The following is a 15,580-nucleotide window of genomic DNA, read 5'->3' on the forward strand; positions in this document are numbered from 1 at the left end:
ACTATCTTCCCCTTCCCTTAAAGTCAAGCTTCTGCCGGGGTGGAGTGGGGGGAGCCTTTATTAATCCAATTCCCAGTCATTTCTGAACCCTGTCTTTCTAACCTGGCTCATATGCTCAATGACCCTATAAAGCTGAAAGATCACCATCCTAACTATACTGACTTGAAGGAAAACTACAGTAGCTAAATAGGATGGACAATACTAAAGGAGTTAAACGAATGCTGTATAAAGGTCAAGTAAGATAATATAAAGACAAATCATCCTTTGGTTTTAAAAATTTGAAAATGAGGACTTTTTAAACTTTTTTCTGTTTTTCAGCCTGAGTTGTTACACACTCCTTCGTGGATTCCGACTTCCATGGAGTATGAGGATCTTTATAACAATTTCGCCAGAGCTCTAATGCAACAAGAGTGGGTGATGAGCGTAACAAGTGGTGGTCAAATGGCTACCCCTTAATACCCGAACAACTATAAAGAGAACAATCAGTGGCCAGGTGTGGTAACTCACGCTTGTAACCCCAGCACTTTGGGAGGCAGATCCCCTAAGGTCAGGAGTTCAAGACCAGCTTTGCCAATATGGTGAAACCCCGTCTCCGCTACTAAAAATACAAAAATTAGCCAGGCATAGTGGTGCACACCTGTAATCCTAGCTACTCAAGAGGCTGAGGCAGGAGAATCACTTGAACCCGGGAGGCAGAGGTTGCAGTGAGCCAAGATTGCACCACTGCACTCCAGCCTGGGCAACGAAGCCAGACTCTGTCTCAAAAACAAACAAACAAAAAACAACCACAACAACAAAAAGAGAACAACCAGCAACCAAGTGTTCAGAAAAAAAGGCTTCATGAATTAGAAAAATTTGGATATGTGATAATATTAAGGAATTAATCATTTTTTAAGGTATGGTATCATAGTTATATTAAAAGAAAGATTCAACAAAAGAAAATCAATGTAATACATGACACTAAGAGAACAAAGGAAGAAAAAATACATGATCATCTCAATTGACAAAAGGCATTTGACAAAATTTAACACACTTTCCTGATAAAATCTCTCAGAAAACTAGGAATAGAAGAACATTTCCTCAACAAGATAAATGGTATTTAAGGAATATTTACAGTTAACATCATACTCAATAGTAAAAGACTGAAAGATTTCCACCTAAAATCAGGAATGAGACAAGATGCCTGCTTTCACCACTGCTATTCAACATACTAAAAGTTCTAGCCAGAGTAATTACACACACACACACACACACACACACACACACACAAAGCATCCAAACTGCAAAGGAAGGAGTAAAACTATTTCTATTTGCAGGTGACATGATCCTATATATTTTTAAAAATCCCGAAGAACCCACAAGTTATTAGAACTAATAAATTTGGCAAAGTTGCAGAGTGCAAGATTAGCACACAAAAAACAGCTATTTCTATACACCAGCAACAAACAATCCAAAAATTAAGAAAACAACACTATTTATAATAGAATCCAAAAGAATAAAATACCTAGAAATAAAATTAATCAGATTTAAAAAATACACAATGTTGCTGAAAGAAATTAAAGAAGACCTAAACGAATGGAAAACATTCCACGTTCACAAGCTGAATCGTTTAATATTGTAAAGATGACAATACTCTGCAGATTAATCTAAAGTTAATGTAATCTCTATCAAAATTCCTACTACACATTTTGTATAAATAGATAAGCTGATCCTAAAATACTTGCCAGGATGTTCCCAAATATCTATATTTTAGTAATGGTAATGATAATAAACAAAACACCCCAATACATCACATGTATATATGGTAAAGTATTATAGGTATTCTAAAAGCACATCCTTTTTACAGAAGAGTCAAGGTAGTCATTTGGGGAAAGGGTGGACCTTTGTAGGCATTTACAAAAAAGAATGTCCTTCATTGGTAGACTAGATACTAGATACTTCATGAAAACTGTAGCACTTATCTGTAAACACCCTCCTCCCAGCATTGAAAGCCACACGTTACAACTGTATTTAAAATAGGACTGCTCTTTAGTTAAACAAGTACAGGTCTTCACAAAAACTCATTACATAACCCAAGCAACTCCTTAAAATGACAGTGTCTTTATTATAGCTTCTCATTCTATTGTGTTTAATTAATAATCTTATTTGATAAGTACAACAGAAACAAAATGACACTTTAGGGTCAAATGTCTTCATTTCAATATTCTTTTGAAAGCAAATGATCTAACAATTCAAGGCAATGCAAAGAAATTCAGTAAGGGTGGATACTGGCATGTAATATATTACTATAATGAATCCTGAAGTAACCATAAAACTATCAATAATAATAAACTATCACTAATAATAAAACTATCAAGGATTTCAAATTCCTACTTCCATGGCCCTTAAATAAATTTTATTCCTTCACTATAGCAAAGAAAAGAAGTCACCATACCCAATATCTGTAAGCGGTGGTTTATCTCTCCCTCTCTTATAACAGAGGAAAAGTTCTGGGCTTTTCAGACTTCCATAGTTCAAGTTTGCTTGGAGAGCTGATGGAGTGGCTTCTACACAGGTGTAACCTTCAGGTACTGTTTCTCCAGCTGATTTGATAATAATGGCAATGTCTGTAATTGGAGCTTTAGGACCAGTTGACTTAGTATCTAAACGATTTATTTCTTGATCCAAAAGAGTAGATGTGTCAGTGAGACCAGCTACGACAAAGTAGTCTGTCACTCTTGGTCCTTTGTCTTCTATCATGGCTGCTACTGTATTTTCTAGAAGAAGGAGGGGAAAGATATCAATAAAATAAAATACTTTATCCTGACAAAAATTAATATATCCTTGAGTTAACAATCATCAACTAGCACATTTCCCAGCTAGATTTATAATCAAATTGTCATTCTGAGAAGAAGGCTGCTTTTATCATCTTGTCAGTTGGTAAAAGCAAAAGTACAAGTTAACAGCATCAATTCATCTGTAATACAACTATAATCTTCTCATATTCTATTAAGGATAATTAAACTGGGGCCGGGCGCGATGGCTCATGCCTGTAATCCTAGCACTTTGGGGGGCCAAGGCAAGTGGATCACCTGAGGTCTTAAGTTCGAGACCAGTGTGCCCAACCTCATGAAACCCTGTCTCTACTAAAAATATAAAAATTAGGCTGGGCACGGTGGCTCACACCTGTAATCTTAGCACTTTGGCAGGTAGAGGTGGGTGGATCACCTGAGGTCAGGAGTTCAAGAACAGCCTAGCCACCATGGCGAAACCCCATCTCTACAAAAATACAAAAATTTAGCTGAGCGTGGTGGGGGGCGCCTATAATCCCAGCTACCCGGGAGGCTGAGGCAGGAGAATCGCTTGAACCCAGGGGGCAGAAGCTGCAGTGAGCGGAGATTGCTCCACTTCACCTCAGCCTGGGTGAAAGAGAGAAACTCCATCTCAAAAAATAAATAAAAATGAAAATAAACATTAGCCAGGCGTGGTGGTGTGCGCCTGTTAGTCCCAGCTACTCGGGAGGCTGGGGCATGAGAATCGCTTGACCCCGGAAGGCGGAGGTTTCAGTGAGCCCAAATTGCGCCACTGCACTCCAGCCTGGAAGACAGAGTGAGACTCTGTCTCCAAAAAAAAAGAGGAAAAAAAAAAAAAAAAAAAAGGCCAGGCCTGGTGGCTCACACCTGTAATCCCTGCATTTTGGGAGGCCGAGGCGGGTGGATCACTTCAGGTCAGGAATTCGACACCAGCCTGGCTAACATGGTGAAACCCTGTCTCTACTAAAAATACAAAATTAGCCAGGTGTGGTGGTGGGCACCTGTAATCCCAGCTACTTGGGAGGCTGAGGCAGGAGAATCGTTTGAACCTGGGAGGCAGAGGTTTGCAGTGAGCCAAGATCGTGCCACTGCACTCCAGCCTGGACAACAGAGCAGGACTCCATCTCAAAAAAATAATAATACTAAACTGTCAGAGATGGACTACGGTATTTTCCTTTGAGCAAAATGTACTTAATGAACAATATTCAGATCATTCAAAATATCATTCTCTTTTAAGTTACAGGAGTCTTAGCGCTAAACTCCACATTTAAATAAATTGAGTGCATCATCAGTCAAGATCCAAGATCAGAAAAATTAAGGTAACAGTAATAAATATCATTAAAGCAGTTTCTCAACAATCCAGTTAGAACTCTTGTGCTTTATAAGAATTAAACTTTCCATAAATACCATGTAAAATAAGTAAGCTTAGGAATCATTAAATCTTTTATATCTAAAAATACCAGATAGAGCATAAGAAACAACAACCAATGAAACCATTACCACAATCAAGATAGTGAAACATATCCAGGCCGGGCACGGTGGCTCACGCCTGTAATCCCAGCACTTTGGAAGGCCGAGGAGAGTGCAACACCTGAGGTTGGGAGTTCGAGACCAGCCTGATCAACATGGAGAAATCCCATCTCTACTAAATATACAAAATTAGCTGGGTGTGGTGGCGCATGCCTGTAATCCCAGCTACTCAGGAGTCTGAGGCAGGAGAATCGCTTGAACCCGGGAGGCGGAGGTTGCGGTGAGCCGAGATCGCACCATTGCACTCCAGCCTGGGCAACAAGAGCAAAATTCCATCTCAAAAAAAAAAAGAAAGAAACATATCCATCAACATCAAAATTTTCTTGTTCCTCCTTCATTATTTCTCCTCCTCAGGCAACAAGTTATCAGCTTCCTATCATTATAGATAAGTTTCTAGAATTTATATAATAAGTAGACTCATACAGTATGTATTCTTTTTTCTCTGGCTTCTTTACTCATCATAATTATTTTGTGATAAATCCATGTTGTTGCTTGTATCAACAGTTCATTCCCTTTTATTACTGAGTGGTATTCTACTGTATGAATATACCACAATGTTTATCCATTCACCTATATTAATGGACATTTAGGTTATTTCCCGTGTGAAACTATCACAAATAAAGCTGCTGTGAATACCCATGTACAAATCTTATGGACATAATGCTTTCATTTGTCTTGGGTAAATTCCTAAAACAGGATGGCTGGATTAGGTGTATATGGTTCTAAAAAACTACCTAATAGTTTTCTAAAGGGAGTGTACCATTTTTTTCACTCTTGTCAGCTTCGAGAGTTCCAATTGTTCTACATCCTCTTCAACACGTTGTAAGATCAGTCTTTTTAATTTAGACATTCTAATCAGTATGTACTGATATCAACTTCTGGTTTTAATTTGCAATTACTATTGATGCTGAACATCTTTTCATTAATTTATTTTCCATCCATATATCTTCTTTGGGGAAATTTCTGTTCAAATCTTTTGTCCATTTTTTTTAACTGAGTTGTTTTCTCATGAGTTTTGAGTTCTTTATGTATTCTTGAGACAAGTCATCTATCAGACATATGCTTTGCAAATACTTTCTCCCAGTCTGCGGCTTTTGTTTTTATTCTCTTACAGGGTCTTATGAAAAACAGAGGTTTTTGATGAACTCCAATTTATTAACCTATTCTCTTACAGATCATGCTTGCGATGTCATAAGAAATCATGTCAGCCAAGCATGGTGGCTTACACCTATAATTCCTGCACTTTGGGAGGCCAAGGTGGGTGGATCACCTGAGGTCAGGAGTTCCAGACCAGCCTGGCCAACATTGTGAAACCCCATCTCTACTAAAAAATACAAAAATTGCCAGGCGCAGTGGCTCACGCCTGTAATCCCAGCACTTTGGGAGGCCGAGGCAGGTGGATCACGAGGTCAGGAGATTGAGACCATCTGGCTAACCTGGTGAAACTCTGTCTCTACTAAAAATACAACAAAATTAGCCTGGCATGGTGGCGGCGGGTGTCTGTAGTCCCAGCTACTTTGGAGGCTGAGGCAGGAGAATGGCGTGAACCCGGGAGGCGGAGCTTGCAGTGAGCCAAGATCGTGCCACTGCACTCCAACCTGGGTGACAGAGCGAGATACCATCTCAAAAAAAAAAAAAAAGGATACAAAAATTAGCCGGGCGTAGTGGCACGTGCCTGAAATCCCAGCTACTCAGGAGGCTGAGACAGGAGAATCACTTGAACCCAGGAGGCAGAGGCTGCAGTGAGCCAAGATCACGCCACTGCGCTCCAACCTGGGCGAGAGAGCAAGACTCCATCTCAAAAAAAAAATAAAAATAAAAAAACATGTCTAATCCAATGTCATAAAGAAAACATTTCCCCCACATTTTCTTCTAAATGTTTTATAATTTTAGGTTTTACATTTAGGTCTACGATACATTTTAAACTGATTTTTGCATATGGCGTGAGGTATAAATGAAGATTCATTTTTTTACATATGGATATCCCATTTTTCGAGGACCCTGCGTTGAAAAAACTATTCTGGCCAGGCACACTGGCTCATGCCTCTAATCCCAGCACTTTGGGAGGCCGAGGTGGGAGGGAGGATTGCTTAAGGCCAGTAGTTCAAGACCAGCCTGGGAAACATTGTAAGACCTCATTTTTTTGTTTTTTGTTTTTGTTTTATTTTTGAGATGGAGTTTCGTTCTTGTTGCCCAGGCGAGAGTGCAATGGCGCAATCTCGGCTCACTGCAACCTCTGCCTCCCAGGTTCAAGTGATTCTCCTGCCTCAGCCTCCTGAGTAGCTGGGATTACAGGCATGTCCCACCACGCCTGGCTAATTTTGTATTTTTTGTAGAGACCAGGCTTTCCCCATGTTGGCCAGGCTGGTCTCAAACTCTCGACCTCAGGTGATCCGCCCACCTTGGCCTCCCAAAGTGCTGGGATTATAGGCATGAGCCACCATGCCTGGCCCAGTCTCTCTTTTATTTAAAAAGAAAAAAAAAATACTATCCTTTCTCCACTGTAATGACTTCATACCTTTGTTCAAAAGTCAATTGCTCAACATGTGCATCCAATTTATTTCTGGATTCTTTATTCTGTTCCATTGATCTATGTGTCTATATGCCAGTACTACATGGTTCTGATTACTGTAGCTTTATAATTAGTCCTGAAATCAGGCAGCCTTAGCTTTGAAAGCTGTTCTTTCTCTGTTTTCTTTTCTCTCTCTTTTTTTTTTTTTTTGAGACGGAGTTTCACTCTTCTTGCCCAGGCTGGAGTGCAATGGCGCGATCTCAACTCACCATAACCTTCGTTTGCCTCCCAGGTTCAAGCGATTCTCCTGCCTCAGCCTCCCGAGTAGCTGGGATTACAGGCATGCGCCACCACTCCAGCTAATTTTGTATTTTTAGTAGAGACGGGGTTTCTCCATGTTGGTCAGGCTGGTCTTTAACTCAACCACCTCAGGTGATCCGCCCGCCTCAGCCTCCCAAAGTGCTGGGATTACAGGCGTGAGCCACCTCACTGGGCCTCACTGCTGTTCTTTTTCAAAACTGTTTTTTGACTATACTAGGTCCTTTGCATTTCAATAAGCAATTTAGAATCCACTTACTGGCCAGAGGCGGTAGCTCACACCTGTAATTCCAGCAATCTGGAAGGCCAGAGGTAGGCGGATCACTTGAGGCCAGGAGTTCAAGAACAGCCTGGCCAACATAGACAAACCCAGTCTTTACTAAAAATACAAAAAATTAGTGGGGCATGGTGGAATACATCTGTAATCCCAGCTACTCGGGAGGCTGAGGCATGAGAATCACTTGAATTAGGGAGGCAGAGATTGCAGTGAGCCAGGATTGCGCCACTGCATTCCAACCTCGGTGGCAGAGCAAGACTGTCTCAAAAAAAAAAAAAAAAAAAGAATCCATATTAATTTTTACCTAAAAAAAAAAGCCTACTGTGATTTTAATTAGGACTGCATTAAATAATTAGGGTTATTGAGTCTTCTAATCCATGAACAAGGTTAATCTCTGCATTTACTTAGATCTTTTAAATTTTTTTCAGCAATGTTTCAGAGTTTGCAACATACAGGTCTTCCACATCTTTGGTCAGATTTATTCCTAAGTACTTAATAATTTAGATGCTACTGCGAATGGCATCATTTTATTTTTAATTCAATTATTCATTGCTACTATATAGAAATACAATTGATTTTTACATATTGATCTCATATAATGCAATCCTGCCAAAATCGCTTATTAGTTTAGAGCAATTTTGTAGGTTCTATCAGACTTTCCACATAATGTATGTGTGAATAAAGACAATTTTTACTTCTTTCTTTCCATTGTAGCTGCCTTTTTTTTCTTTTTCTTGCCTTATTGCACTGGCTAGAGCATCCGGTACACTGTTAAGATAAATGGTAACCACAGATACCCAAATGACCAATAGACAAATATGTTCATCACTGGTCACAGAAGCACTATTCACAATAGCCAAAAGGTGAAAACAACCCAGGTAACCATCAAGAGATGAATGGATTTTTAAAAATGTGATATAAACCTACAATGGAGTATTATTCACCCTTCAAAAAGAATGTAATGCCAACCTATGTTACAAAATAGAAAAACCTTGCTTTGTCTTGCAACTTGGGTATGAGCTCATCCACAGTAAAATAAAGCACCAAGTAGATTCCTAAAGTTCCCAACTCTAGAGGCTAGAGGCCCTAGCTTCTGGACAGCATTTCTAGACCCATCCTAGGCCAAAAGGGAACCCTCCACCCTGAAGGGAAAAACACAAGCCTGGCTAGATTCACAACCCGCTGAATAAAGAGCCCTTGGGCCTTGAATAAACATCAGTGGTAGCCAGGCAATATTACTGTACTGGTGAGACTCAGTACTGTGCTGGTTTCAGGTCTAACCCAGCACAGTCCCAGTGGTGGTGGTTGCAGGGGTGCTTGTGTCACTCCTCCCCTCAACTCCAGGTAGCTCAGCATGGAGAGTGATGCCATTTGTTTGGGGGGAAATAAGGAAACAGAACAAGAGACTGTGCCTGGTAATCCAGGGAATACTGGCTATTACCCAAGACCACTAAGGCCATACAGCTATAATTCTACAAGAGTCACAGCATTACTGGGCTTAGGGTGCTCCCTAATGTAGATACGGCTATAGAGACCAAGGACTTAGATCAAAACAATCAATTACCTTTGAATACTTGGAAAGCTTTTTCTAGAAGGATGGGTACAAACAAGCCCAGACTGTGAAGACTACCATAAATACCTAACTCTTCAATGCCCAGACATCAACAAACATCCACAAGCATCAAGACCATACAGGAAAACAAGACCTCACCAAACAAACTAAATGAGGCACCAGTGACCAATCCTGGAATGACAGAGATATGTGACATTTCAGACAGACAAAGTCAAAATAGCTGTTTTGAAGAAGCTCAATGAAATTCAAGATAATACAGAGAAGGAACTCAGAATCCTATCAGATGAATTTTAAAAAGAGATTGAAATAATTGTTTAAAATCCAGCAGAAATTCTGGAGCTGAAAAATTCAACTGATAAACAAGAATGAATCAGAGTCTTTCAACAGCAGAATTGATTTAGCAGAATAAAGAAATCATGAGCTTGAAGATACACTATTTGAAAACACAGTCAAGGGGCCGGACACGGTGGCTCAGGCCTATAATCCCAGCATTTTGGGAGGCCGAGACGGGCAGATCACGCGAGGTCAGGAGTTCGAGACCAGCCTGGCCAACGTGGTGAAACCCTGTCTCTACTAAAAATACAAATTAGCCGGGCATGGTAGCGGGCACCTGTAATTCCAGCTACTCGGGAGGCGAGGCAGGGGAATTGCTTGAACCCGGAGGCAGAGGTTGCAGTGAGCTAAGATCACGCCATTGCACTCCAGCCTCAGCAACAAAAGCGAAACTCCATCTCAAAACAAAAAAGAAACAAAGAAAGGAAGGAAATACAGTCAGAGGAGACAAAATAGTAAAGAATAAAAAAGAATGAAGCACACCTACAAAATCTAGAAAATAGTCTCAAAAGGGAAAATCTAAGAGTTATGGGCCTTAACAAAAAGGTAGAGAGAAGTATGTACCAAGTTTATTCAAAGAGATATACTACAGAGAACTTCCCAAACATAGAGAAAGATATCAATATTCAAGTACAAGAAGGTTATGGAACAGCAAGGAAATTTAACTCAAAACTACCTCCAGACATTTAATTGTCAAACTCCCAAAGGTCAAGAATGAAGAAAGGATTCTAAAAGCAGCAAAAGAAAAACACATAGCATACAAAGGAGCTCTAATGTGTCTGGCAGCACACTTCTCAGTAGAAACTTTACAGGCTAGGAGAGAGTGTATGACATATTTAAAGTACTGAAAAAAAAAAAAACTTTTATCCTGTATTTTCAGTATATCCACTGAAAATATCCTTCAAACATGAAGGAGAAATAAAGACTTTCCCAAACAAACAAAAGCTGAGGGATTTCGTCAACACCAGAACTGTCCTACAGGAAATACTAAAGGGAGTTCTTCAATCTGAAAGAAAAGAACAGTAATGAGCAATGAGAAATTACCTGAAGATACAAAACTCCCTGGTAATAGCAAATACATAGACAAACATACAGAGAATATTAACACCGTAATTCTGGTGTGTAAACTACTCATATCTCAAACAGAAAGAATAAAAGATGAACCTATCAAAAATAATAACTACAACCAGGTGCGGTGGCTCACGCCTGTATTCCCAGAACTCTGGGAGGTGGGGGTAGGCAGATGGCTTGAGCTCGGGCGTTCAATACCAGCCTGGACAACATGGCAAAACCCCGTCTCTACAAAAAATACAAAACTTCGCCAGGTATAGTGGTGCACACCTGGGGTCCCAGCTACTCAGGAGGCTGAGGTGCAGGGATGGCTTGAGCCGGAGAGGTCGAGGCTACAGTGAGCTGAGATTATGCCACTGCACTCCAGCATGGGCGACAGAATAAGACTCTGTACGGGAATAAAAAAAAAATACCCAAAAACCTACAACACATACACAAAACATAAAAGGCAAGACATTAAAACATACCACCAGAAAATAATCACTTTCCCATAAAGGAAGATGGGAAGGAAGGAAGGAAAAGAAGACCAGAAAACAAATAACAAAATGGTAGTAGAAAGTCCTTATCAATAATGACATTGAATGTAAACAGACTAAATTCTCCAATCAAAAGACATACAGAGGCTGAACGGATTTAAACAAGCACAGTCCGACCATCTGCGGCCTACAAGAAACAAGCTGGGCACAGTGGTTCATGCCTACAATCTCAGCACTTTAGGAGGCTGATGCAGGAGGATTGCTAGACCCCAGGAATTTGAGACTAGCCTGGGCAAGATGGTGAGACCCTGTCTCCATAAAAAATAAAGAAAAATTGGCCAGGTGCAGTGTCATGTGCCTGTAGTCCTAGCTACTTGGGAAGCTGAGGTGGGAAGATCCCCTGAGCTCAGGAGTTTCAGGTCACAGTAATCCGTGATCACACCACTGCACTCCAGCCTGCGGGATAAAGTGAGAACCGGTCTCTAAAAAAACAAAAAGACTTTAAGTAAAATTTTTTAAAAAAGAAACACACTTCACCTATAAAGATACACACAGACTAAAAATAAAGGGGTCAAAAAAGATATTCCAGGCAAATGGAAACTGAAAGAGCAGGAGTAGGTATACTTGTATCAGATAAAACAGATTTTAAGATAAAAACCATAAAAAGAGACAAAGAAGGTCATTATATAATAAGGGTGTCAATTCAGCAAGAGGATATAACATTTATAAATACACATGCACCCAACACTGGAGCACCCAGATATATAAAGTAAACATTATTAGAGCTAAAGAGAGATGGACTCCAACACAATAATTGCTGGAAACTTCAACATCCCACTTTCAGCACTGGACAGATCTTCCAGACATAAAACTAAGAAACATTCGACTGAATCTGCACTATAGACTAAATGGACCAAACAGATACTTACAGAACATTTCATCTAACGGCTGCAGAATATACACATTCTTCTCCTCAGCATATATAACATCCTCAAGAACAGAGCATCTATTAGGCCACAAAAAAAGTCTTAAAATTAAAAAAAAAAATTGAAAGTACATCAAATAGGTCTCTGACCACGATGTGATAAAAAAGAAATCAGTTTTAGTCATGAAGTCCTTGCCCATACCTATGTTCTGAATGGTACTGCCTAGGTTTTCTTCTAGGGTTTTCATGGTTTTAGGTCTAACATTTAAGTCTTTAATCCATCTTGAATTAATTTTTGTATAAGGTGTAAGGAAGGGATCCAGTTTCAGCCCTCTACATATGGCTAGCCAGTTTTCTCAGCACCATTTATTAAATAAGGAATCCTTTCCCCATTTATTGTTTTTGTCAGGTTTGTCAAAGATCAGATGGTTGTAGATGTGTGGTATTATTTCTGAGGGCTCTGTTCTGTTCCATTGGTCTATATCTCTGTTTTGGTACCAGTACCATGCTGTTTTGGTTACTGTAGCCTTGTAGTATAGTTTGAAGTCACATAGCATGATGCCTCCAGCTTTGTTCTTTTGGCTTAGGATTGTCTTGGCAATGCAGGCTGTTTTTTGCAACAAAAGCCAAAATTGACAAATGGGATCTAATTAAACTAAAGAGCTTCTCCATAGCAAAAGAAACTACCATCAGATTGAACAGGCAACCTATAGAACAGGAGAAAATTTTTACAATCTACCCATCTGACAAAGGGCTAATATCCAGAATCTACAAAGAACTTAAACAAATTTACAAGAAAAAATCAAACCACCCCATCAAAAAGTGGGTGAAGGATATGAACAAATACCTCTCAAAAGAAGATATATTTATGCAGCCAACAGACACATGAAAAAATGCTCATCATCACTGGCCATCAGAGAAATGCAAATCAAAACCACAATGGGATACCATCTCACACCAGTTAGAATGACGATCATTAAGAAGTCAGGAAACTACAGGTGCTGGAGAGGATGTGGAGAAATAGGAACACTTTTACACCGTTGGTGGGACTGTAAACTAGTTCAACCATTGTGGAAGACAGTGTGGCGATTCCTCAAGGATCTAGAACTAGAAATACCATTTGACCCAGCCATCCCATTACTGGGTATATACCCAAAGGATTAAAAATCATGCTGCTATAAAGACACACATGAACACATATGTTTACTGTGGCACTATTCACAATAGCAAAGACTTGGAACCAACCCAAATGTCCAACAACGATAGACTGGATTAAGAAAATGTGGCACATATACACCATGGAATACTATGCAGCCATAAAAAAGGTTGAGTTCTTGTCCTTTGTAGTGACATGGATGAAGCTGGAAACCATCATTCTGAACAAACTATCGCAAGGACAGAAAACCAAACACCGCATGTTCTCACTTATAGGTGGGAATTGAACAATAAGAACACTTGGACACAGGGTGGGGAACATCACACACCGGGGCCTGTCGTGGGGTAGGGGGAGGAGGGGTGGATAGCATTAGGAGATATACCTAATGTAAATGATGAGTTAATGGGTACAGCACACCAACATGGCACATGTATACATATGTAACAAACCTGCATGTTGTGCACATGTACCCTAGAACTTAAAGTATAATAAAAAATAAATAAATAAATAAAAATAAAAAAGAAATCAGTAACAAGAGGAACTTTGGGAACTACGTAAATACATGGAAATTAAAGAATATGTTCCTAAATGACCACTGGGTCAATGAAGAGATTAAGAAGGAAAATTTTAAAAATTGGCAGAGCACAGTGGCTTACACCTGTAATCCCAGCATTTTGGGAGAGCAAGGGGGACAGACTGCTTGAGCTCCGGAGTGCGAGACCAGCCTGGACAACATGGTAGAACCTCAACTCTAAAAAAAAATATGGTAAGTTAGCCAGGCCTGGTGGTGTAAACCTGTAGTTCCAGCTATTTAGGAGGCTGAGGTGGGAGAATCTCCTGAGCCCAAGAGGTCAAGGTGGCAGTGGCTGTAATTGTGCCACTGCACTCCTGCCTGGGTGACAGAGTGAGACCTTGTCTCAAAAAAAGAAAGAAAATTTTAAAATTTCTTGAAACAAATGAAAATGGAAACACAACATACTAAAACCTACAGGATACAGCAAAAACAGTATTATGAAGAAAGTTTATAGCAAAAGTGCCTACATCAAAAAAGTAGAAAAACTTCAAATAAACAACCTAAAAATGAATCTTAAAGAATTAGAAAAGCAAAAGCAAACCAAACCCAAAATTAGTAGAAGAAAAAGATCACAGCAGAAATAAATCAAATTGAAACAGAAAAAACACAAAAGATGAAAGGAAAAAAAAACTTGGTGTTTTGAAAAGATAAACAAAATGGACAAACCTTAAGCCAGACTAAGAAAAAAAGAGAGAAGGCTCAAATAAATAAGATCAGAGATGAGACATTACAAGCAATACCACAGAAATTCAAAAGATCATTAGAAACTACTGGCCAGGCATGGTGGCTAGCGCCTGTAATCCCAGCACTTTGAGAGGCCAAAGCAGGCGGATCACTTGAGGTCAGGAGTTCAAGACCAGCCTGGCCAACATAGTGAAACCCCATCTCCACTAAAAATACAAAAATTAGCCAGGCATGGTGGCAGGCACCTGTAATCCCAGCTATTTAAGAGGCTGAGGCAGGAGAATCACTTGAACCTGGGAGGTGGAGGTTGTAGTGAGCCGAAATTGCGCCATTGCACTCTGCACTCTAGCCTGGATAACAGGGTGAGACTCCGTCTCAAAAAAAAAAAAAGGAACTACTATGAGCAACTATATACCAATAAACTGGAAAACGTAGAAGAAACTGCTGAATTCCTAGAAACATACAACCTACCAAAACCGAACCATGCTGACATCCAAAACCTGAAAAGACCAACAACAAAATGAGATTGACGCGGTAGTAAGAAGTCTCCCAGCCAAGAAAAGCCCAGGACCTAATGGCTTCACTGCTGAATTTTACCAAAGATTTAAAGAACTAATACCATTCCTACTCAAATTATTCTGAAAAACAGTGAACAGAATACTTCCAAACTTATTCTGTAAGGCCAGTATGAACCTGTTACCAAAACCAGACAAAGACACATCAAAGAAAGAAAATTGGCCAGGCGCAGTGGCTCACACCTGTAATTCCAGCACTTTGGGAGGCCAAGGCGGGCAGATCACCTGAGGTCAGGAGTTCGAGACCAGCCTGGCCAATACGGTGAAACCCTGTCTCTACCAAAAATACAAAAAAAAATTAGCCGGGCGTGGTGGTGGGCACCTGTAGTCCCCAGCTACTCGGGAGGCTGAGGCAAGAGAATCGCTTGAACCCGGGAGGCAGAGGTTGCAGCGAGCCCAGATTGTGCCATTGCACTTCAGCCTGGGTGACAAGAGCGAGATTCTGTCTTAAAAAAAAAAAAAAATGGGAAGAAAATTACAGGCCACTATCTCCGATGAACACTGATGCAAAATTCCTCAACAAAACAATAGCAAACCTAATTCAAGACCAGCTTGGCCAACAGGGTGAAACCTTGTTTCTACTAAAAACACAAAAAAATTAGCAAGGCACGGTGGCGCACGCCTGTAATCCCAGCTCCTTGGGAGGCTGAGGCAGGAAAATTGCTTGAACCCAGGAGGCAGAGGTTGCAGTGAGCCGAGATCATGCCATTGCACTCTAGCCTGGGCGACAAGAGTGAAACTCTGTCTCAAAAAAACAAACAAACAAACAAAAAAAAAACAACAA

At 40.2% G+C, this 15,580-nt stretch overlaps 1 protein-coding gene across 14 annotated transcripts in view; it reads right to left on the minus strand.

Annotated features, from left to right (window-relative positions):
* DENND4C (DENN domain containing 4C) overlaps positions 1 to 15,580 on the minus strand; it is a 146,830-nt gene that overhangs the window by 98,164 nt on the left and 33,086 nt on the right. For 9 of the 14 annotated variants that reach the window (XM_063788705.1, XM_054658739.2, XM_016960670.4 and 6 more), the window contains exon 2: positions 2,435 to 2,756. Coding sequence is in view for 10 of the 14 variants with exons in the window: in XM_054658739.2 (XP_054514714.1) it covers positions 2,435 to 2,739 (305 nt within the window). In the remaining 4 variants the exon portion in view is untranslated. Of the gene's footprint in view, positions 1 to 2,434; positions 2,757 to 4,292; positions 4,317 to 15,580 lie in introns of those variants that run through there. The other 5 variants (XM_054658736.2, XM_054658735.2, XM_024345584.3 and 2 more) reach the window with 1 other exon arrangement.

Source organism: Pan troglodytes, chromosome 11 (assembly GCF_028858775.2).
Source record: "Pan troglodytes isolate AG18354 chromosome 11, NHGRI_mPanTro3-v2.0_pri, whole genome shotgun sequence".
NCBI classification, from domain to species: Eukaryota; Metazoa; Chordata; class Mammalia; order Primates; family Hominidae; genus Pan; species Pan troglodytes.